General features: G+C 37.2%; 1 protein-coding gene across 1 annotated transcript; it reads right to left on the bottom strand.

Moving 5' to 3' along the window:
- Positions 1-1,332: 1,332 nt before the first annotated feature.
- On the bottom strand, positions 1,333-24,492 carry gjd1b (gap junction protein delta 1b). Its single transcript, XM_055195615.2, has 2 exons — positions 23,594-24,492; positions 1,333-8,096 (listed from the first exon to the last, which is right to left on the bottom strand). The coding sequence occupies exons 1-2, from the start codon at positions 23,662-23,664 to the stop codon at positions 7,253-7,255; spliced, it is 915 nt and encodes a 304-aa protein (XP_055051590.1). The 5' UTR covers positions 23,665-24,492; the 3' UTR covers positions 1,333-7,252.
- Positions 24,493-25,697: the final 1,205 nt, after the last annotated feature.

The raw sequence follows: 25,697 nt of genomic DNA, 5'->3' as shown, positions 1-25,697 counted from the left end.
TATTAGGTATGGCACATTTGAATCACATCATATTTTCAATGTGATCTCAAGCATTTAGACACAGTATAAATGCATAAATCTGACCTGATATGAGGGGAGACAGGGAATTAAAAGATTCTGCATCATTTCATTTGTTAGTTTTACTAAATCTATTGTCAAATAAAATATAAGTAAATGGTTAAAAAGAACCAAAAATGAATAGGTGTACATTTTATGCATCAGTTTTTAAAGGAATGGAATTATATTCACTTTCTGTCTTCACATAATTGAGCTTAATTTACGTAATAGGTCAAGTTTCTTACCGTACCCCCATGACATTACATTAAAGATTAACTCTGGTGAAGACCTTCTTTAAAGCACTTCATTGCATGCCTCTTAACTATTTGTGTCTCTCCTCTCTGTAATCTTTTGTTTCCACTGACACCTAAACACAGGGAATCTTTACTAAACATGTCAAAGTGCTTATCAAAGATCCAAACATCTTTTGCATAAACTCACACATTAATTCACAGTATCGCATTACATTTTTCCCATATGTGGTAACAGGCAGCTCAAAAAAGCTGTGTTGTTGTAACCCCTTTGTGGGCACAATATTTTCCAAGTTTATTCAAATCAACAGTTGGGCTTGTCCACCAAGCAATTATAAGAGCGTGTGACAACTAAAACGGATGCATTGTACTTGATATGGCCTTGGTGAACAAGTAAAATAAATGTAAACAAATTGCAGAAATAAACATACTTTTGTATCACGGAAATTCTCTGTAATTTTGCCCATTATTTTACGGATTGAGGACATGACATTATTTTACGGTAACTTACCGTAGATTTAAATTTATGTTATTTACTGGCAACATTCTGTTCAAAGTTAAATGAACATTAAACATTTACAAGTCTTTGTCTTTACAGAGTAAAACTAGAAAAACAGCATCAAGCAAAACATTCTGGGAAACAAAATCTGAAGCAAAAAACAGAAAAAGGTTGATGATAATTTCTGGTTCCCAGAATGCTTTGCATGAGGCTGCTATTGTATAGTTCTATTCTGTAAAGATGAAGACTTGTTAATATTTAATATTTATTTACTTTGAACAAACTCTTGCCAGTAAATAACATACATTTAAATTTACAGTAAGTTACCGGCAACCAGCTGCAAGTAACACTGTAATTTAGACTGAATTTTTTTACTTTTACAGTTCAGCTTCCTGAATTTTACCTTTTTTTTACGGATTCGTTTTTTACAGTGATGTTTGTAAGTTAAGTTTTTATGTTATTTTATGCTAAGTTTCTTTTTACCAAGACACACACACACACAAACTAAAAGACACACACAAGTCATTATAAATTCATTCAAAGTGTTTAATTCAGTCATCATACACAGTCCACAAGTCAGAAACATGAAGAAAGCAAAACCTTTAAATAAGATGAACTGGATACAAAATAGAAATCTGTTTCCCAAACAGGAGATTTTGTTCTGGACATTAGAAACAAGTAAGAATTGTTCATTTTGGGATGAATTCAGCAAATACTATGTAAGAGATCACAACAGGGCTAAGATAAATGGTAGTAGATTTGACCATTTTTATACAAGTGTCAGTAAAGTCTACACCCATGGCCCATTTTAGCAGCACCCTTTGATATTAAATAAGTGTACAATTTTTCACCCTTAGTTTGAACGCATTTGTGCATTGACCTAGTGCATCATTTTCACACAAAAAGAAAAACATATTAAAGAAAATCTCATTAAAAAAGGAAAAAAATATAAATCCTAATCAGCGCACACAATCAAGCACATTTTAATTAGATAAAGTATTCAGACTGTTGATATTATGGTGGATTAAAGGGTTGCAGATTGCATAATCTCTAAAGGACGTGACTGCCGCATTCGACCGCAGGTAATGCTGTTACCCTGAACCACATGTGTGGTAGTGATAGTTTCATTAAAGATACAGTAGCTATAATTGAATGTCTGACATCTATATGTATAAAAGGCATTTTGCCCCTCTTCCATATCTTCCAAATAACTCTGGAAAAGATTAAATCTTGTATTAATAGCCCTAATTTCCAAAAGGTTAACATTTGTGTTCATATTAACAATAATTCTTTTAAATAATTCAGGAAATTGTATTGACAATAGTATTTGATAGAAATATTTGAACTTGCACTAAAAATAGCAGTTGTTACTGATATCAAATGAGGCTTTTATCCTTTAAGCTGATATTATTCTGATTTATAATCTTCACAGTTTTTAATACATATCTGAACTATTTCTTTTAAAAAACAGCATATAAATGCTTGGCAATGTTGGAGCTCACCCAAAGAATAATACCCATTTTACATGGCTTTTGAACTACATTACTCTGATTGGTCAATCGCAACATTGTGCGGTCACAATTATTTCAATCAAGAAATGTAACCCATCAATATTTAATTTAAATAAGCTAACAGATGCTACAATGTGACTCACCACAGTAACTAAAACTACTGACTGTAGTAGAAATGGCATTGGAGAACAGTCATAATATGCCGTAAGCTAAAACATACGAATAGCGTAAAGACGGAATGTAAAATACACTGTAAAAAATTCTGTAGAAATCACAGTGTCACCTGCCGGTTGCCGGTAACTCACCACAGATCCAAATGTATGTTATTTACCTGCAACATTTTGTTCAAAGCCAAATGAACATCAAACATATACAAGTTTTTATTTTCTTTACAGAGTAAAACCAAAACAACAGCATCAAGCAAAACATTCTGGGAAACAAAGTCAAAAAGGTTGACGATGATTTCTGGTTCCCAGAATGCTTTGCATGAGGCTGTTATTTTATAGTTTTATTCTGTAAAGACAAAGACTTGTTAATATTTGAAATTAATTCAACTTTGAACAAACTCTTGCCAGCAAATAACATACATCCAAATCCACGGTAAGTCACCGGCAACCAGCTGCAAGTGACACCGTAATTTCTACAGAATTTTTTACAGTGCACAAAGTCATGTTACCTTATACAGTAGCTAAATAGACTATGATGGTACATCCAGAGAAAAAGTGACTTGCAGATTGTACAGATTACAGATTGATAGTAATATAAATCAATGTTGTATTATTATATAATGTCCATCCTGCTGCTAATTAACTGTGTAATAAAAAATATTGGTGTAACTTTAAACAAACGTACAGTACATGCAAGATAACCTCAAGTCAAATATGTTATGCCTATTTGCGAGTCTTGGTTACCAATGTTAATTTTGGTACAACAAACCACTTCACTAGCCAATTTTTACTGAAAATAATGTCATTCCCGTATTCCTGTATATAATCATGTAGGTATCACACAGTGTAATGAACTGAAAAATGGTCTGGTTAACAGAATGTACTCTGATTTCTGCTCTCTCTCCCTCTCTCTCTCTCTCTGTGTGTATAACGTTGCTTTTTAGGATTGTTGCCTTTGCACAGATCCTGAGTTATAGCTGCATGTGTTGATGTTATTTGTCCTTTGATGGTGCAGGTACGAGGGATGGCTCGCCTGCCCTTTTGCCTTTGCCAAATGCTAATCGAGTGTTTATACGGCCGTCTAAGCAGCTGGGAGTGATTAGAAGCGGCGACTCGTCTTATTCCTGAGAGATTAGTACGGCTTATGCGGCGAGTGTCAAACTCCCTTGGCGGCACACGTGGAGCTGTAATTGGTGATCCCTTTACTCTGATCCCAGACCAGTTTTGGTTTTCCCTGTATGAAGGTGAAGATTAGGATTTGAAAAGCTAAATCTGGCCCTAGATTAGAGGATGGCTTCTTTGCACAGTTTGGGAATATAATTGTGTCTCTGAAGCAAACGACTTAAAAGACAAGGATTGGTCACAGGCCAGGGCTTTGAAGGAAAACGTTGGTGTGTGCTTGGCACACGGACTCCTGCGATTGTGAACGCAGTGATTTTTTTTTTTGGCGGACAGTCAGAGAGCATTCTAGGACATGTGACTAGCATTCAAAAGGGATTAGCATGAGATTACGATGATTTTGTTTTTGAGCTAACAGGACACAAACTTCACCTGGTATTGAGTAGTTATCATGTTTGGTGTCCTTTTGGCAACGCTGAGACAGATTTTTGTTTTGATTTTCTCTTGTGTATATATCCTGAATTCCACGAAACACGAGCATCATTTCACTAACAATTTGTCTATTAGAGTTTAGAAAATGTGGGCAAACCTTGAAATGGCTTTTTCACAGAATAGAAACACTAAAAAGTCAGTTGAAAAGTCATCTTAAAAACAACGTCACCTGAGACCGTTTTTGCTCATGCATTTAGGTGATTAATTGACATTATGACTTTTTACAATATCAGCAGTAAATATCATCATCTCATGTCTGAGACATTGATCAGTGGCAGTAGATGAACATCATATTGTCAATTATACACACAGGTTTGTTTACCTAAAAACCAATTATGATATATTTAAAAAGACACATTTTATAAGAAAGTTATTTTCTAAAAAAAAAAAAAATCATCTGGCAGTGATAGGGATAATTTGCCTGTAACGTGCATAAAGTCATCCGTCGTGTCAAATAGGCTATTTGTGCTACCTGTTGCATTGCAGTTTGCCTACATTTGTATTAATATAGTTTTGGCCATTAAAGGCTAAAGGTTTGCTACATTACCCAGTCTTACAATAAAAAAAAACCATTTACTTACTTGTCCCTGTCCCTGTCTGTTTCATAATAAAATATAAAATCATAATAAAGCAACAAACATGCTTTTCTAAAAATCCATGCATCATTTAACAGCTCATTCACTAAACCCCAGTTATCAAGTTGCATATTACAGTACTTTGGCGATAAAAGCCTCAATTTTTGGCCTCCCAGGCGATTACGATTAAAATACCCTAATTTTACTCTTTAAATACCCATTTACCCTCATATTACAGCACAGTATGAAAGAGTAACACACAAAATACACAAACGGTAATAAATATAAAAGAAGAAAAAAAGCTTTGCATAAAGTTCCATATTGTTCTTTTTTTTCTACTATTCAAACTTTGATATAGATTTGATAAAAAATAGACAGAGGAGAGTGGATTAATGCAAGCACAAGAAGAAGAGCTCACGAGGGAAAGCATCCATCAATCATCTCTGAACTGCACTTGAAAAGCATCTGCATGTAAATGACTTTACACTGTATACAGAGGTTATATGGTTTTACTGGTTAAACTGGCTTTTTTTCCTATGTCAGCATAACAGCACTGGGAATTTCAAAGTGCTATAATTTTGTTGCTGTCTTTGTACATGACTGTGTAAAATCTCTAAACTGTAAAAAGGCTTTTACTGTAGATAAAGGAGACACATTGTGGTTTTGTGGCTGTAATTTTCGTTAAGGTGGAAATAATTTATGACTTTCCAGATGATTTTTCTAAAAATATATATGTATTTAAATGGGGTGCTTTCTTGTGGTTTAACAGTTCATTTACACAGGCATCTCAAACCTGACCTATTTCCATCTTTAATAATGGCCAGCCATTTTAATTTAGTTATGAACGACAGCATCTGTCTTCACACCCACTTCACTTCTGATTTATAAATGCTACTAAACTACAGTTTATGTGAAAGCGAATGCAAACACCCGCTGTCCTGCGAAAGTCTTTGTGTACAAGACGTGCCTAAGCCAGGAAACATTGTGCTGCTGATAAAGGACCTCTGAATTTTCCTTCTCACGTCAGGTCTCTCTGTATCTCCGTATCTTCTGTCTGACAGTGGTTTGTGTTTCTGCAGTATGTCAGCGTGAGCACTGTCTACACTGTTTAATGCACACATGTGCAGAATGCTGTCAGGGCACAGGTACTTGTTGTCTGTACGAACAACTCTTTCTGTGTGCATTTGTAGGAGATGCTACAACTCACACTACCGTTTAAACAAAGGCACACAGCTACACCGACTCATAATGGATCTTATTAAACCACCAATGTTCCTCCAGAGTGAGTCTCTTCTTCTGTCCACTCTCCCCATCTCACAAAGTGCAACACGTACTGTAGGTTTATATTTTTCTACTGTTGTATCACGAAGGCATGCCGATAAACACGTGACGAGAAGAAAAAGCTAAGAAAATCATCGTAAATGATTCGGTTTCGTACAAACATACACTGAACATCACGTTTCATTCATTCAACAGGTAGATCTTTGTAAACATGCCTTAATAGATACCCTTTTCATAATAAAAGTCTTCTGATAGAAACCTCTGGATTAATCTGAATAAAAGATAAATCACTGTAACTCTTTCTCTGCTCAACAGATCTACACTTCCTGATCTACACTTTATAGGATGCTGGCTTGCTCATGAGAACATTATAGTATCTTAACCAAAAGAGTTTTTTTAGTCAACAAAGCTTCACTAAAAGAAGCTTTTGTCATTTGCTAGACCAATATTAAACCAACAACTAGCCAGGATCTGCATGGACCAGCAGGTATTTTCAGCAGAGTTGGCTCTATTTCCCAAAATCTTTGAATTATGTTTTAAATTATATACAATACTCTGAAACAAAACAGTAATGGCACCAACCTTTGCAAAAAAAAAGAGTAATCGTTAAATGAACAACAAGGAAATATAGTCAAACTCACATATAAACCCACATTCATGCACCACATGAGGGAGGGATGCTCAACACTAAACAGTAGAGGACTTTGTGGAAGGGCACGCGTTGTGTGGAGGTAACAGTCTTTTGTGATCGTTCAAGCGTCTATGATAACAATTCGGAAAAAGATGCTAATGTTTGTGTCAATGTGAAGGTGCCATTGCTGTTAAAATGTTTATCCCCCTCTGTTTGTTTTAGGCCGATTGATGGCCAACAGAGCAAACCTAAACAGTAACCTGGCACCCATTCAGCAAGGTTTAGGATAGTAAGAGATCTTTGTGATAGTAATTGATCTCCTGCTAACTACAGTACCCATCTTTAACATCCCCCCAGATTCGGTCACTTCCATAAACGTTTGTGCATTAAGTGGCATCTATCACCTCCCATCTCTGCTCCTCACCCTTCTACTATTCATTGTGTCCAGTTTGACTATTTCCAGATCAGAATCAAAAAAATCCCGTCTCTACGTGATTCTGCACCCATCCAACTTGCAAACTTCCTCGAACACTGTCGTATGGCATAAATTGGGGAGTGGTTTGTTGGAAAGAGGCGTGGCTATGTGAGGGTACTCCCCTTCCAACAAAAACATGGTACTCTAACAGCCTCCACTCCCCTCCTGTAACACTTTATTTAGATAAAGGGAGATCAGACGTAGGCAGACTCGCTGGACTGGGTCCGGCCCAGGTTTGGCGGCTGTGACAGGTGAGCCATGTCCTTTTTGCGGATCTCACAGATGGACTTCCTGCGGGCCTGCACGCCTCGAATGGCGGCCTTGATTTTCCTCCAGCCCAGGTGGTTGAGCTCGGCAAGGTTCAACACAACGCAAATGCCGCTCACAGCGAACATGAACACCAGGAAGACTGTCTTCTCGGTAGGGCGCGACACGTAGCACTCCACCTCCTTCAGGCAAGGGTAGCGGTCGCACTCGAAGATGCCGGGAACGCTGAAGCCGTAGAGAAAGTACTGGCCTGCCAAGAAGCCTATCTCGAGTGCGTTGCGAAACACGACCTGGATTATGTAGAAACGAGAGATGCCCTCTTGACGGCGCACCTTGGAGCTCTTGCCGTGGAGGAGACCTCTTGGTGCGTTCGGGATCTCCTTCACTTCCAAGCAGTCGGGTTCGTCCTTTCCGCCGCCGCTGTCAGGGTGCTGCACCAGGATCCCGTTGATGTTGCGCAGTTTGCGGGCACCTTCGCGACTGTACTCCTTCTCCATTATCGGGTAGAGGAAGGAGTAGCGTCGGTCGCGCTGTTTGGCCGACTGGTGCACTGAATAGGTTATGAAGCACAGACTGGGCGTGCAAACGAGAATGATCTGGAAGACCCAGTATCGGATGTGGGAAATAGGAAAGGCTTTGTCATAGCAGGCCTGGTTGCATCCTGGTTGGAGGGTGTTGCAGATGAACATGGTCTGCTCATCTTCGTACACCGTCTCGCCTACGATGGCCACGATGAGGATACGAAATATAACCACCACCGTCAGTAGAATCCTGAGAAAAAGAGGAGAAATATAAAGCATGAAGCAACATGGCGGGTGCGCAAAAATAACCTTCCTCTTTTTCCATTGACGTAATTTTCCCCTTATTTAGTCAAATGCTAATTAGCAATGCAGATGTTGTTTGCTATTCGAATCAAGAACAGCTTTGCTAATTTAACAGAGAGCCGTGTTTTTACAACTAAGAGCTGTTAATTCTGCTCTCTGGTGCTTTATTTATAGCTCATTCTGTGTCATAAACTCATGGTAACCGTTGATACAGTAACCTGTTTCGAGGCGCCTACTCATTCATTTAATGTGTGATCGCGATTAACCCGTTCTCTTCTTTTTCCCTATAGCAAGCGTTCACATTTTACACCTCACTTACTTAGTGCTGCTAGGGCTATTTCTGTACCAGTGCTCGAATGAGAGAGACAAAGAGAGAGAGAGACTGCATATGTTTGTGAGAGATTGCAGGAATGAAACAGAGGGAATTTGTGCATCAATGGGTTCGCTCTACGTATAACCTTGAGGGCTTTGCAAAACAGTTGTATTGCAAGGGTTAGATTTACATAATGACATCCCTACCCAAACCTAACCCTAACCCCAACGCCAGGTGACAACTGTTTAATTTCGCGTACCTGGTAGTGTTGAAGTCCCCAGTTCGTCAAAAAATGACGCGAAAGGTATACCCTCCGCGTCAACATATTGACGCATGGTCAAGTGTCGTCAAATATTGACGCCATGGGGTGAGACTGTGTTGGTATTTCCTTTGGATAGTTTATGATATTTTATTTAGATTTTCAAAGAGCTGGTGGTCTATCATTTAAAACCCTGAATGAGCAATAGCCATCAATAGTGAATGAGTCACCCACTTCTAGCCAAAATTGAATTTGGTTACATGTCATTTTTGCCAAAATAACTTTGTAAGCAAAGTCAACTGTGATTACGAGGTGTTTGGTTTCATTTATTTATTTTATTTCATTTATTTTTGGGCTATGGTTAGATGACTGACCGTCTACATTTTGCCTTTAAGCATCAATAAAAACAAAATGATATCCCTATCACTCACTGTTAACTATTGTTGGATGAAAAACATGGTTTTGACATTCAGCTAAATTATTTTTATATGTTCCAAATTAAAAATGCAACTTAAATTCACATTGAAGTCGCTGATTTTAAATGATAATTTAAAAGAAAACAAAACAAAATTCTGTTTCTACAGAATCCCTTTTATTAGAAAATCTTCCCCATCCTAATACAGAAATCAACCCTCCGAGGCAGGCAGTGGCTTTTCCAATCTCATTCATTTTTAAAACAAAAACAAAGACAGCACTCGAGCATACTAGACACCCCAGACCTCAGAAGACACACAAACACAATCCACAGCCTAAAATATACAGAAGTTTATGAAGTGTTTTTGTGTAGTATGAAACAGATCCATTAACCATTACCGTTGCTAATCATATATCAGTGATTTATTAGACTTTGAACTTGATTGTAATTGATCAAGTGCATCATACCACCGTCAAATGTTTAAGTGTAGTGAACATTAAATTGGATAAGTGACTGTTGCCCTAGGCAACCGGTTTCTTTCATAGCTGTGCTAGATCCATCACTCACATATTGATCTGCAGTCTCTTTAGCTTACATAGTAAAATAAATTTAAATGAGTACATGAAGAGCTCAGATGCAAAGCCCTCCAGGTGCATCTGGCATCTTTTTTTGTAAATTAGCATTTTTTATCAGGCTCTTATGTGTTTAGCTTCAGTATTTTTACTTTAAGGGCAATAAAAAGGTTTTTAAGTCAGTAATTGAAATCCCTTATTTTTCACAAATGGCACTTCAGTCCTTTCATTGGTTTTTAATGAATTTGACTGTCTGTCGCTGCAAAACCCTTTTATAGTGCATGCAAAAATCTCCACTTTTAAAGAAGTCACCAGTCACTCTTTTAAATAAAGGTAAAAGCAACAAAAATTCTGTCAATATCCTAGAATATTTCATAAACCTCATTTAAAAAAACCTCCTCGCACCTTGACATATGGGCACCATCGTTTATTCAATTCTTCTTCCGTGCACTTAGAGGACTTTGCTGAAAAAGCTGTGTGGCATTTAACGGATTCTGCCAACAAGATGTATTTCTGAATGGCCTGATGCCGGGATTAAGCAGATTTGATGCAAAAGTATTTGATGAACGTATAATGCGTGCCGAGAGCATTCGGTTAATATCATTATTTTGCATACACTGAAAAAAATGATTCATTCAATTTACTCAATTTTTTTTAAGGTAAGTGGTCGCAATCAATTTATTTAAGCTACATTTAATTTAATTATAAGTTAATTATAAGCATCCATGCACTGTTAAGTGATCATTTTATTGTCTTTTATGGATGTCTAGCTTGTTTTCTAGATGTTGTCTGTTTTGTGGTAAGGTGTCACGTCAGCTAACAGTTTGATGCGATTGAAGCTTTCAGTTCTGATGATTAAATCTAAATGGAATTATGTGTTGTGTTCCTGCAGCTGTGAGGTCACCTTTAATCTGTACCCAATCAGCAGCTGTATTCTGTATGTCCAGCTCCATTATGAGCAAACAGCTGGACAGTGGAAAAAAACCTGCACCCTTGAATCAAGACAGAATTACTGAGCATAAAGAAATACTGTTAATAATGTTGGATGGATCAAGAAATAATATTGATACTTTATTGTATCAGACTATTAAAGATTGAATCTTATATATTATCAAACTGATATATTAATAGATAACCTTATACATTTTAAAACATAAAAATATTAAACATGAAAATGGACATATATTGCAAACTTCACAAAAATTAAAAACTAATATTTTTCTTCCTGTGGTGATTCAAGCAGTAATGCTATAAAGCAAGCATCAGTTACAACATTCATTCAAACAGAGATTGTTGTCCTTGCTAGAGATCAGAAGAGAGAAAAATAGAAAAAATAATCATTATCTGGAGTTATTTCACTTCACTAAATAATAACAACATTTATGGAAGTTTAAAAACTTTTTGTGGTGTTTCATAACCTTCAACTTCAAGATATAACACTTTACAATATAGATTTTTGCACAATAAACAATAAATTATTATATTTCAAATTGCATTAACAATGATTAATAAATGCCATAAAATGTATTGTTTATTGTTAATGTAACCTAATGCATTTACCAGTGTTCACGAATGAGACCCTATTGTTACTGATAAATGAAAATCTGGTTATTTACTATTATGTAATGTTAATAATGCCTTTTTAATGTCAGATAATGTCTATAATTACTCTTTTACCCCCAGAAACCAAACGTCTAGAGGGTGTTAACATTAACAGCATTAACATTAACATTAGTCAAGCTGTGAACGGTTTATTTAGTTGTCTTTGCACAATATGGGATGATAAAACTATGAAAGCGTATTAAAAGTATATTAACTTAAAAGATATCTTAAAAAAAGTTTAAAATCAAAAGTAATGAGAGAGAAAAAGCTTTAAATGATGATGTAATTCTTACAGTTATCCATATGTGAGCTTTCTCTGCTGGACATGAAATCCAAGAAAATGGTTTTTATCTCTAAGGTGACTTTGGTGATGTATGTAATGAAGATGGATGTTTAGTGCTTTTGAAAGCACAGTGTAGTTAAAGAGTACATTATCTCAATATGCTTATCAACGTGGGCAGCAAGACTGAAGAAAGCCAATGGGAAAAGAAGAAAAGGAAAAACAGTGCAGGGAATTGCACATTGCATGTACACAACGCTTACAGATAATAGGAGATTTTCTTGAATAAAAACCCATCAGAGGATGAATTATGTAATAGCTTGCACACACACGAAACCCACGACCTTTAATCTGTACTGGAGCCAATAGTTGAATTCTTGCATTAAGAGTTCTTTAACTTTAGATGGTCTATTCCCAAACCTCAACCTACTCCTTCATTCTTCACAGTTTCTTCACATTTCTTTAACATCTGGTTTAACCATATCTGCACAATCCCTCTGTTTAAGATTTTTTTGCATCTTTCTAAAATGGGGCTTGTTAGTATCACAATACTAAGGTGTTGTATGCCTATGTGGTTTTGGTGCCCATCCTCAAGTCTATGCAAAAAATTGAACAAACTAATGGTCACAAGCCGTCACTGGGGAAGAACCCTTTCGAAAAATGTACCTTTGCACCTAAAAATATTTGTACAACAGAGATGCATATTTGCACCAAAAATGTATCCGTATGCCTAAATGGTAGATTTTTAAAAGGTACTGCCCCAGTGACAGAATGTTCTGTGAGAGAGTATCATATACAATGCTCCTTATAATGTCGTGACTATGAAATATAATAGGACGCCCTACCACTATAGTGTAAAGTGGATCTATAACACTTTTCTTGTGATACAATACTGTTAGCACAGCTTGTCACTTCTATAACACTCTGCATATCTCTTGTGCCTTATTGCTTAAATGTTCCCTTGACTCTGAGCTGTGAATATGCCATAGAAAGCACTTTAACAAAGACTTATCTGAAGACATGACATTCGACACATCATATGTATAACTCGAGCTTTATTGACACTCACTGCAAGTGTGTGTTGTAGTAGCATAAAGATTTGATGATGCTCAGCCCTTTTTGAGAAAAGATACAGGCTCCACAAGTCCAACCCCAAACCTCCCCCTACCAATGGTACCCGCAGCATCACCTCTCTCTGCCTGTTACCACGGCAACTAACACAGGGCAGAGAGCTCAAATGAACAAGGCAAAGGAGAGAGAGAGAGAGAGAGAGAGAGAGAGAGAGAGAGAGAGAGAGAGAGAGAGAGAGAGAGAGAGAGAGAGAGAGAGAGAGAGAGAGATTTTGGGTTTTGTATTCAGTTATGAGATAAGACTCTGCTATATTGAGAAGCATTTCTCTATTTAGTGTCTGTTTCAATGCAAGCAGTGTGACATTTGACTGCCTCTGATAGCGGCAATTACACGACTGCGTTGATGAAGAGAACACAAAGCAGCAGGAAATGAAGAATAAACAGTTTTTATAAAGCATTCTCCACACGACATGCAGCTCTGATGGCTTTTTATACTATTTTGGGAACTTTGGAGACAGACATCAGAAATAAAGAAAATAAGGAACTGAAAAAATATCTTTTAGATTTTTTTTGTCATTTTAGTGTCACTGAAACAGTTTTAGCATGACATTTTCCGCTACGCTACCGATTTTTAACATACATTTTACATACAGTACACTATCTTACATAGCTTTCTCAGGGCACGCTCACATTATCCCAACCAAACCGCGTGTCTGACCCCTAAAGCCTGTGTGATTGATTGCTCTACCGTGCTCGGGCGCAGTTTGGTTAATCGCGACCCTGCCTCGCAGAGGTGGGCTCGAGCACGGAAAGCGTACTGTGATCGCAAATCACGCCAGAGTGTAGCTTAAAAGGAGAGACATCAATTGCGCAATCATTTACCTTCATCCGCCTTCGTAAAAACCTTCTGATGTGCGCAGCAGGGTTACGTGAATGTCTAAGCGGCACAAGCAAAAGATCAACTAAGCAATATGCATGTGAGAGGGCTGTGTGTCATCACACCCCAAACGATTAAAATAAAAAACACAAACTTAACATTACGATGAGCTTCGGTGTTAAGAGAATGCTTTACTTCTTGTTTTCTTTAAAACAATCGCATACTGATGGCTCGGATCGCTCAAAGTACCTAATGCATGCTTCTGGGGGACTTGGGAGTGGGACAATTGCTCTCGGGCATGGTTTGGTCGGGTTATAAGTGTGCACTCAATTCCTGCATTCATTAATTACCTCGCCTAATTAATATTCCATCTCTCTACCCCCCCTCTCTCTCCACACACACACACACATGTGGGGCCATTATATTATAATGCATATACAATTATGTGTATGCATAATGTATTATTGTAAATTACTGCCATTAAACTCTTACTGGTGAAATACAGGTAGCACGTTTTTTTTTAAATAAACACATTTTATACACATACTGTACATACAGTATGTGATACATTACCACATGTTAACCAAAATCATTGATGACAGAGCATTGAATAATTGAATATGAAATGAATGAGCTTCTCCTTTACTGTCTCATTAACACCGCGGGTGTAAATTAATTTGAAATCTTTCAAAGGTCAGTCAAATTAATCTTTAATATAATACATGATCTGTTGGTAACAAAAAATACTATATTTATTCATAAGAGACTTTAAACATGATATTCTTTGAAATAACTTGGAATTGAATACCACAAGTGATTTTTCAATATCTATCAAACTTTTGTACCTTATAATGCAATTACTGTTTAATGGTACCGCCAGTGTTTTGTAGGGCTTAATATGTAACCAAAAATGTCCCGTGCAGTCACAGCAGCTTCATTTGTGAGACCAGAGACATCAAAGTTATTACTATCTGATCCTATCAATGGACTACAATACCACATTATTTTTATTGCCAGAGGCTTCGCATTTCTTTCCACAAACCCGGCAGAGACGCACATATCCTTACATAGAGAGAGATAGAGTGGCTGAGCTCCATATCTTACTTCTCTTAGCAGAAGGACAGAGGGGAAGAGGAGAGAGGAAGGTCCCCACGCATGGTTTTGTGCCAAAACGACCATCCGTTTAGGCAAACTGACATCCAGAACTGTGCCTTATGCACACGAGTCAGCAACAGTAAGATGCCGTGGTGTATCTGTTTTATTCTTGTATTTATACTGTAACAAGATTTCAGCTTGTACTTTACTTGTGTTCCCACATAAAGCTTTTAGTGTTATTTTTGATATAGGTGTATCTGGATGTTGTATTAGTGGCATTTTAAGTCTAACCGTGCATCTTTTTTTGCTGTGTTAGGAGTGCATTGCATAACCTGGATTCCCCATGAAATCATAATTGAATTTTTTTGCTTTTAGTATAAATATCTTAGAGGCAAATTACAAAGGACCTGAAGACATTTTACAAACTGATGATGTCACTTCCTGCCTTGAGTGTTGTTGTGTTTTGCTCGGAAATCATGTTTTTTTTAAACAAATATAAACCAAGATAAAAGTGATTACAATTAGTTGTTATTCAGTTCAGTCTTACATATGGAAAGGCACAACTTAATCAGTTTCATGTTTAATTCAAGCCTAAAGCACCAATCAGTGATTTTAGATGTTGAGGTTATTTTACCATAAAAATAATTGCAAAAATCATAATCTTTTTGTGCATGTACTAAAGATTCAGGAAAAGGATCCTGACATATGCTCCTTTGAACTCACTAGATACTAGAAACCGTTAAGCATTATCACTGAAATGATTAAAATGGCCACAACATTGATTTACTGTTAAACTTAATTGAAAAGCAGTGCTTATAGGAGAACTCAATTCTAAATGAAAGGAGAAGAGTTATTAGCAGTTTTTTATGGTAGAATTTATCATAATTATTGTAATTGCACCTACAGTGGTGTGAATTTTTTTTGGCCCCTTCCTGATTTTTTTGCATGTTTGTCACACTTCACGTTTCAGATCATCAAACAAATGTAAACATTAATCAAAGACAACACAAGCGAACACAACATGCAGAATAAAGTTTCTATTATAAAGGGAAAAAAACAAAATCCAAACCCACATGGCCACTCTTAGCAGCAACAACTGCAATCAAGCGTTTGCGATAACTTGCAATGAATCTGTTACAGCGCTGTGGAGGAATTTTGGCCCACTCATCTTTACAGAATTGTTGTAATTCAGCCACATTGGAGAATTTTCGAGCATAAACTACTTTTTTAGGGTCATGCCTTAGGATTGAGGTCAGAACTTTGACTGGGTCACTCCAAAGTCTTCATTTTGTTTTTCTTCAGCCGTTCAGAGGTGGACTTGCTGGTGCGTTTTGGATCAAACCCAGATTTGCTTCAGCTTGAGGCTACGTACACATGGCTGGACATTAACCTTTAGGATTTTTTGGTAGACAGCAGAATTCTTGGTTCAATTATCACAGCAAGTTTTCCAGGTCCTGAAGCAGCAAAACAGCCCCAGATCACACTATATTGGTATAATGTTCTTTTTCTGAAATGCTGTGTTACTTTTACACCAGATGTAATGGGACACACACCCTCCAAACTGTTTTTTGTCTCGTCAGTCCAGAGAATATTTTCCCAAAAGTCTTGGGGATCATCAAGATGTTTTGACAAGATGAGATAAGCCTTTATGTTCTTTTTGCTCAGCAGTGGCTTTCGTCTTGGAACTCTGCAATGCAGGCCATTTTTGTCCAGTCTCTTTCTTATCATGAGTCATGAACACTGACCTTGAGGCAAGTGCGGCCTACAGTACTTTGGATGTTGTTGTGGGTTTTTTGTGACCTCTTGGATGAGTCGTCGCTACGTTCTTGGGGTAATTTTGATCAGGCCTGGGCGTGGCTAGAGAAACTGAACTCATCTTTGATCAACCACAGTTAATTTGCGGGTTTTTTGGGGGGGTAGTGTACTCAAATATTAAAGCACGAGTGCTCTTTTTCTGTTAACTGTCATATTAGCAGAAACTTTACAAAGAGGGGGCTTGCTTTGACCTTGATCGAGGGTAAGAAGTGCACAAACACACAGGAGACAGTTAACTTCTGTCACCACAACGTAAGGCCCGCCTGTCCCCTCATTCCATTGGACAATGGAAAGACGCTAATGACGTTGGCTGCTTTTCCGCTCTCACCACTCCTTCAAAAACGCATGCTGCGGCAGTCGTCAAAAAACACAAGGCGTTCAGAGTGCATTATCAGTGCACATTACGCTCACTGCCCATAGAAAATCATTCAAAAAACTGCCATAAACGTGTTTGGTGTGATTGGCCTCTTACGTATTATTTTTGTCTTGTTTTCAGTAGAAATATCTAAAAATTCTTAAATCAAGAGTTATTTTCTTCATGAGCAAAATGATCTAAGAAAATAAGTCTTGTTTTAAGACAAACATTCAGTGAATATGTTAAAACAAGCAAAATAATCTGCCAATGGGGTAAGAAACAAATCCTGATATAGGTGTACTTTTTCTTAAACACTTAATTCATGAAAAAAATCAAGAAAAATTAGTTTTAAGCACAAATTCATTTCAATTTTATATTTTTTGTCTAAAATTTAGGCTTATTTTCTTAGGTCATTTTGCTTATCAATAAAAAAAATTTGTTATTTGTACTGAAAACAAGACAAAAATACTACGTAAGTGGCCAATCACACCAAACGTGTTTTTTGAATGATTTTCTTTTTTTATGAAAACCTAATACTAAATACTAAATACTTATATTATTACTTTTTTATTAAGAAAATAATTTTCTGCAGTGCATGATGTGCTCACTTGTGTTATCTTTGATTAATATTTAAATGTGTTTGATGATCTGAAATATTAAAGTGTGACAAACATGCAAAAAATACCAAAACTTTTTCATACCACAAGCAAATCAAACCTGCTTATACATTGTAAATACCTTTGAACCTACCCAGTTATTGTCAAAAGAAGAAATAACATCTAAGCAATAACATTTTCCTCTCATTGTGAATAGTGGGTGAATCTGTTAAAAGCAGCGGGACAAAATTTGGATGCCATAATCCAGATTTAATCTGAAGATCTGGTCAATCCTGTTCCACAACCCAGCCAAAATGACAGGCACCAGCACATGCCAACAAACAGAGATCAGTCAGGTGGCCAGAAATGTCTTAAATCTCAATCAATATCCTATTAAACAAAGAATAATGATGGTGCGTCATAACCATACACAGGATCAGTTTTATATGAATATATCAGAATGTTTTATATAAAGGAATAAATGAAAACAAGATGTTTTGTGAATTATTCCTTAATGATTCCTGTGTGCAATGTATTATAATTTTTAAGACTTAAGACATGTTTCATTCTTTATTTTCTTTTTTGTTCTTCTTTCCTTTTTGATAAAGATGAATATGTTATATTTATTAATAGTACTGTTCTGTATGGCCAGTCATGCCACAGTGAAAAAACATTTATAAAACAGTAACAGTGGATGACAGTTTTAAAAATGACTGTAAATAAAAAATGGAAATTGAAAAATATTGGAAACAATTCACTTAAAAATACATTAAAATATCTTAAAAAACTTAAAAATAGTCTATTCTACATTTTTATACTGCATACTAACATACTGTGTGTAAAATATATTTGATTTTCAATCATTTATTTTTGAGAGATGTGTTATTCAATTCAATGTACAAGTATATTAAAGACATACTTTAGATTATTACTATAAAATGTTCCAGCTTTATTACATTTTTGCTATATGTGTGTGTGTGTGTGTGTGTGTGTGTGTGTGTGTGTGTTTGTGTGTGTGTGTGTGTGTGTGTGTGTGTGTGTGTGTGTGTGTGTGTGTGTGTGTATGTATGTATGTATGTATATATATATATATATATATATATATATATATATATATATATATATATATATATATATATATATATATATATATATATATATATATATATATATAGTAACACATAGCACAACAGAAGGCTGACTATCCACAAAAACATTGCTGGCATGCATCTCTGTATATCAGTGTGTTTGTGTATGTATCTGTGTATGATTTCTCTTATGTTTTAAATTGAATGGCTCCCCATGACCTATAGATGTGAGCACTGGTTGCACACTTTAGTATCTCAGCAGATAAAGTATGCTGTCAGTATGCAGTATGCCTAATGTCTTGATTTCTCAGTGGTTATGAGTCTTCTTCTGAATATATTTAGACTCAGGGCATGTTTCGTTTTCTATTTGTCATGCACAATGACTTCTAGAGAGTTATGTCTTTATTGTTTACCTCATATGTCTTTTTTGGTTTGTATTTTATATACAGTATATACTTTTCTGAATGTCCTTTCTATAAGCTGACATCATTTACACATATGAGACCCTGCATGGAGCACAAAACCATAAGTCATAAGTAGCACGTGTAGCAATAGCCAACAATACAGTATGGGTCAATAATAGATTTTTGAAATGCCAAAAATAATTAAGATATTAAGTAAAGATGATGTTCCATGAAGATATTTAGTTAATTTCCTTCCGTAAATAAATGAAAACAAAATGTAACAAACATGTATTTATCATTATGTGTTACTAAGGCAATGACAAAAGGCTTATGGCATAAGAACTATATATGTCATTTATTTAACATTTATTTAAGCCATTGGTAGACCTTTTTATCAAAAATTCCTTGGGATTCGAACCCAAAATCTGAACATTGCTTGTGCTGCAAGCTCTACCAGCTATAAAAACATTTTTGCTTTTGAGATTATTGTATTTATACTGACTGTGGACTGCCATATAAATTCTTCAACTTTTGTGTTCTGCAAAAAAATACAAGCATACTATATGGGTAACTTATGATGGTAACTCAAGAAGTTAAATCCACAATTTTGGATACTGTGATAAATGCATCTCTCTCTTCATCCCAGTCATTCCTTGAATTATAGCATGTCCCGTTGATTTCTTTATTTTGCCATTTTTCTGTACGAGTGGCGTATAATCTTGCTGTAAACAAAAATGAGGACTATTTGTGTCTATGACACATTTGCTGCCTTTAATCTTGATGAAATCTGTATTGATGTTGAGTGACAAATGGATTGATGATTTTGAAATGCATGTCGAAACACATCAGCTCTGAGGTTTCAGGCACCAAATCTAATGCATAGCCAATATCATTCAAGCTAAGACCGCCACATGGGCAAGTACAGTAGGAAAGAGAAAAATGGATGAAGAGCAGAGAGAGAGAGAGAGAGAGAGAGAGAGAGAGAGAGAGAGAGAGAGAGAGAGAGAGAGAGAGAGAGAGAGAGAGAGAGAGAGAAAACTGGAAAAAGAGAACAGACAACGGCCAAGAGTATGCGGTTCAGGAAGTCATGGTGTGAGTCACGCACAAGTGTGTGTGTGTGTGTGTGTGTGTGTGTGTGTGTGTGTGTGTGTGTGTGTGTGTGAACAGAGCTGTACTGAATCTGTAAATGGATTTTTACATGTGGAGAAATAACATAATGTGAATAAATTATCAAATGGTCAAATAAAACAAGCATACAGGTGACAGCTGAAATGCATTATACAGAAATTATGGAAGACAATATATTTCTTGAGTGTGAAGGTTGCTAAGAAGATCTGAATGGTTGCTAGGTGGTCAGTATAATGTCATAGTTTTAATAAACTTAAAAAACTATATTCTCTTGGAGGCCGCTATTTTGTTTACAGCACAATACATGAGGTCAAAAGGTTGCAATCAAAACCGGTTCTATTAACGCTATAGCGAGGTGAACATGGTAAACAAGTTTTCAATCGGTAGATTTTGTAAAATGATGTGAAAGGATGCGAGTTATAATGCACACAGACCGTATAGGTGGAAATTCTGTCAACATTTCCTCTCAGACAAAAAAATAATGGTACTGTAAGCACACAGTTGACAGTATGATCTCCATAGTGTGATAAACAAATACTATGGAAGTCATTGGGTAATGTCAACTGTGTGCTTACCATTACTTATTAAAAAAATCTTATTTTGTTTTCAACAGAATAATGAAACTCATGCAGGTTTAGAAAAACATGAAGATGAGTAAAAGATGACAGAATTTGTCATTTATGGGTGAAGTATCCAATTAATGGCGTGCAATGTCACGCACTTAAATTCTTAAAGTCCAATACGGAAAATCAGAAGTTTAAGAAAAGAAATGGTAAAATACTGTAAATACTACGTGGAGTTGGATTTTTTCCCATAGCAAACACTAGTAATCATGGAAGGGTTTATTAGATGAGGTATCATTTACATTTATGTGAAACGGCTCACATGAAAATAAACAAACAAACTACCCACACCACCTCGGTAATGCCAAACATAATGAATGAGACAGTCTCTTGAGACCCCGTCAAGCGTATAGTAATTCAACATGGGCTGCCAAACAGCCTGCGTTCGGTGAAGTGTGAACGTGGAGGCAGCGGCTGAATGAGATCCGATCGAGGCAATCATTCATATTCAGCCCAGCGGCACCTTCATTAAAGTCTTGCTTTGTTGCTGGCCAGCCAGATCAGTACTGGGTTTCACAAAACAGAATTACACCGTAAACACCAGACTGCTATGATTGGTAAATGTAAAGGAGAAAGACAAATTCAAGCATCTGTTGCCATGGAATCGATGCATATTTTGTGTGCTGGCACGGCAATGAACCGCAGGTACTGCAGAAGAAGTCATTTCAGTCTATTAATAGATTTCAAACACTGCTGGATGAAGATAGGATACAGCCATCATTTACAGTACATCTTTGCTTGTGAGCTATACTGTTGGTAAGTTACCATAAACCTGGAGAGCTTTTTGAATGCCTGGTACCATTGTAAACTCATCATATACTGGCTGACTGCCAATGTGCCCTGCTTGACAGTGATTGGCTCCGATATACATTCAGATGACAGGCAGAGATGAATCTTAGCGTGTTTCTGAGAAAACTGGCATTGCTGCGTGTTCAAAGAGCGAGCCTGATTCTTCGATGTATAGCAAAAACAAAACTAAAAACCACACAGAACTCGAAGCTTTACAACAAATATGTGTTTTATAAAGATGCTGAGCAAAATCAGAAAGGACATTGTGTCCAAATTAGAAGGGGAAAAGAGAATTGATGGGGTAAACTGGTTGAGAAAATAGCATCACGCGAGCATTTCATTTGAGGTCTGGTTCAAACACTGGATCTGCTGAAGCTTGAGATTGACCAATAGGAGCTCACGCTGCTTGCGGGATTAATTCAAAGCTCGGCCGTAAGGTCACTCTGTCTCTCCACCATAAGCCACCGTTATGAGCAGATAACACCGTGCAATAATACTGAGGTATGAATATTTATCATTCTCGTGTAGATTTTGGGAATCCAGTTTTAGTTTTTACATTTGAAACATGATCTGGTTTCTGTTTCTGGAAGATGCAGTGACCAAAGGAAGTTTGACATTTTACTAATGCTAATAACGAGAACTAAAATCGATGAAGGTTTAATCTACCGGAGACACATTTAAGTATCAATAAAAGCACTGTTAATCTGTATAACCTTAAAGACCAATTTCTGCTTTCATCAAAAATATTTAACATCGAAAACAACAGAATTAACAAAAAATAAGTTAATGAGAGCATTGTTTAATTTACATTGCCATGATCACGTTGCTAATGTGTTTACTTTCCATGTATTTGCTAAAGAGTTTTTTTGTTGAAAAGCTTGGTGGTTGATACAAGTATGTTGTTTAGGTGGTTGCTTTGTTATTGCTTTGCATTTACGAAGGTATTCTGGTTCAAGGGAAAAGAGCAGACCCATCTCTAATATAAATCTTTATAATATTACTATACATTTCTTTTTTCTGCACTGCTAACACAATGCTCTTCCACTGAGCTATACAGGAGACCTGAGCTGTACAGTTAAGTTTAATACTTGGGGTTTGGGCATTGTTGTGGTTGAGTCCGAGTCAAGACCAAGACCATAGATTGAGTGTCAAGACCAGGTTCACATCCAGCTTTATCTGGATTTGGTCTTGACTTGGACTCAACACATAATCTCTGGTCTTGGTCTTGACTCGGACTCAACTACAACGCTGGGTTTGGGTATTAGAACAGGTGTTTTCAACTCAAACTCATACTTTTGTCAGAAGTCAGAAGATGACATGTTGGGTTGCTCATACTATTTTTGAAAAGTGCCACAGAGCCAAGGTGTTAATAACTCTTTGTAAGTCAACGTATTTTTTCTCTGCACATTGCAAGTCAACCAAATTTTCTTTGTACTGGATTAAACAGGTATATGAAACACACACACTGATAAAATAACGTGTAATGTATCTTAAAGTGTTTGAGCACGCACTTTAAAATGCTGGGTTGTTTTAACCCATGGTTGGGTAAAATATGGGCAAACCCAACCACAGGTTTAAATTAACCTACACTCTATAAATGCTGAATTATTTCAACTCAAATGCTGGGTTGTTCCAACAACAACAACAACAACCCAGCATAGCGTTATTTAGGGTGACCATACGTGCCATTCTTCCCGGACGAATGGCCAGGATTTCGGTTTCATCTTCTGGAAGTCATATTTGTCGATCGCATACATCATAGAGGATCATTATTATTATTACAGAAAAGCAACCGTTACATTTTAAGGTAAGAATGAAACTACAATTGTATGCCTTATGTTTTTAACTGAATGGCGTATGCGATCAGCAAATACGACTTCCGGAAGACGCACCGAAATCCTGGCCAGGACGCGTCCGGGAAGAATGGCACGTATGGTCACCCTAAGTTATTTATAACACAGCATTTGAGTTTGTCCATATTTACCCAACTCTGGGTTAAACAACCCAGCATTTTTAGAGTGTTGCTTAACTTAAAATGTAAACACTTCACCTTAAAAACACAGTTAAAACCAATTATACAAATTACAACCTAAGCAAAGGTTCACGGTTAGTGATCATTACTTTGAGAGAACCAAAACACTGCATTGATTTTGCATTACCTACCTTCCTATCATCGTGGAGTGCTGCTGCACAGCGGCCTCCAGGAGGCGCTCTAGTATGGTCCACTCTCCCATGATTGAATGCTGAATGCATTCACGGGTCACTGGACACCGTCTTGGTTGCTCACCAATCCTTCACGTAAACCTTAGCAGAAACTATACAGTTTCCGTGGCTTTGGAAGAAATCAGAAGAAACAAAGATGCTCTGGTCCTACAAATATCTCCGCTGATGGCTCAAGAGTTCACGTGAACCCATGGTTCCTCCTCACCTCTTTTACTGTCTGTATAGGTTGTGTTCTTTACCTCCTTTGGTCTGAAATTCAGAGGGCAGATTCTAGGCAGGAGTGCTTGTCCCCAAATGCCCTGGTATCCTCAGATGCTTCAACTACCTGGACTATCTCTCCCCGTTTATGGCACAGTTGTCTGGCTGCACGGTTTTCTAAAAAACATACCCTGACAAATAGCACCTAGCCCTTTTGCTTACCATTAAACACACACACACTGACATACATACACAAACACCACGGTCGTCCTCTTGATCTCTCGTAATCCACCAGGCACGTTTTCTAGGCAATACTGGTTGCACAGCCTCACTCACTCACACAAACGCTCTCCATAAACTGATTTAACCGAGCACCGCCAGTTGCACATCACGCACACACACATCTGGACAGATCTGCACACTTTCTACCTGATTTCCACACTGTTGCTTTCTTACGTTTCTTTCTAGCCTAGGTAAGCAGACAGCAGCCCCTGCAGCCCTGACTCTCCTCCATCATCTCAGCCTGCATTATCTCCCCCTCTCTGCTTTCTCTTTCCCAGCTCTCGCTCTGCCTTCTCCTGACCCGGCTGTCACTATGAGCTTACGTCTTGTCACACTCTCGTTTTTGCATTTCTCTCTCTCTCTCTCTCTCCCTCCACTCCCCTCCCGCTTTCTCTGTGAAGTCACTCTCTTTCTCTCTCTCCCTCTCTCAGTGTGCTTCAATCACTGCACACATCTCTGCTTTAATTTCTGAATTAACCCATTTCATTCACCTCTCTTTTTCTCTCTGCCTCTCTCTCGGGCACCTGGTCTGTGCGTGTGTCCAGAGGATTAGTGGGAGAAATCATCGCACTACCCCTCCTCCATAAAAATACCACGCATGTAAGAAAAGACCTCATTTCATTTACAATCCCAATTCAAATTCTTACGGATGTGGAAACAGAGGTGTTGAACAAAGCAGCTCTATTCAACAGAGCACATTTACACCACCTGTAAACAACAGCAGCACCTTTACAAAGCAGAGATAATCAACATAGCAGTTTTTCATCAGCTTTACACAACAGCAGCTTAACACCATCCATACACAACAAGGTAGCCTTAAACAAAAGAGCAGCTTTACACAACAGCAGTTTTACAAAACAGAGAAGCCTTAAACAAGAGAGCAGCTTTAAACAACATAGCATCATTACACAACAGAGCAACTTTACACAACAGAGCGGCTTTAATCAAGAGAACAGCTTTCCATCAGCTTTACACAAAAGAGCAGCTTACACCATCCTTACACAACAAGGTAGCCTTAAACAAGAGAGCTGATTTACACAACAGAGCCACTTTACACAACAGAGCAGCTTTACACAAGAGAGCAGCTTTTCATCAGCTTTACACAAAAGAGCAGCTTACAGCATCCTTACACAACAAGGTAGCCTTAAACAAGAGAGCTGCTTAACACAACAGAGCTGCTTAACACAACAGAGCTGCTTTACACAACAGAGCAGCTTTTAACAACAGAACAGTTTTCCATCAGTTTTACACAACAGAGCAGCTTCACACAAAAGAAAGCAGCTTTACACCATCCTTACACAACAAGGTAGCCTTAAACAAGAGAGCAGCTTTACACAACAGAGCATCTTTACACAACAGATCAGCTTTAAACAAGAGAGCAGTTTTCCAACAGTTTTACACACCACAGCTTCACACAATAGAGGAGCTTTTTCTTATACAACAAGGTAGCCTTAAACAATGGAGCATCTTTACACAAAAGAGTAGCTTTCTATCAGCTTTACACAAAAGAGAAGCTTACATCATCCTTACACAACAATGTAGCCTTAAACAAGAGAGCAGCTTT

Source organism: Misgurnus anguillicaudatus, chromosome 24, assembly GCF_027580225.2.
Source record: "Misgurnus anguillicaudatus chromosome 24, ASM2758022v2, whole genome shotgun sequence".
Taxonomy (NCBI): Eukaryota; Metazoa; Chordata; class Actinopteri; order Cypriniformes; family Cobitidae; genus Misgurnus; species Misgurnus anguillicaudatus.
This window is presented reverse-complemented; position numbering and strand designations above follow the sequence as displayed.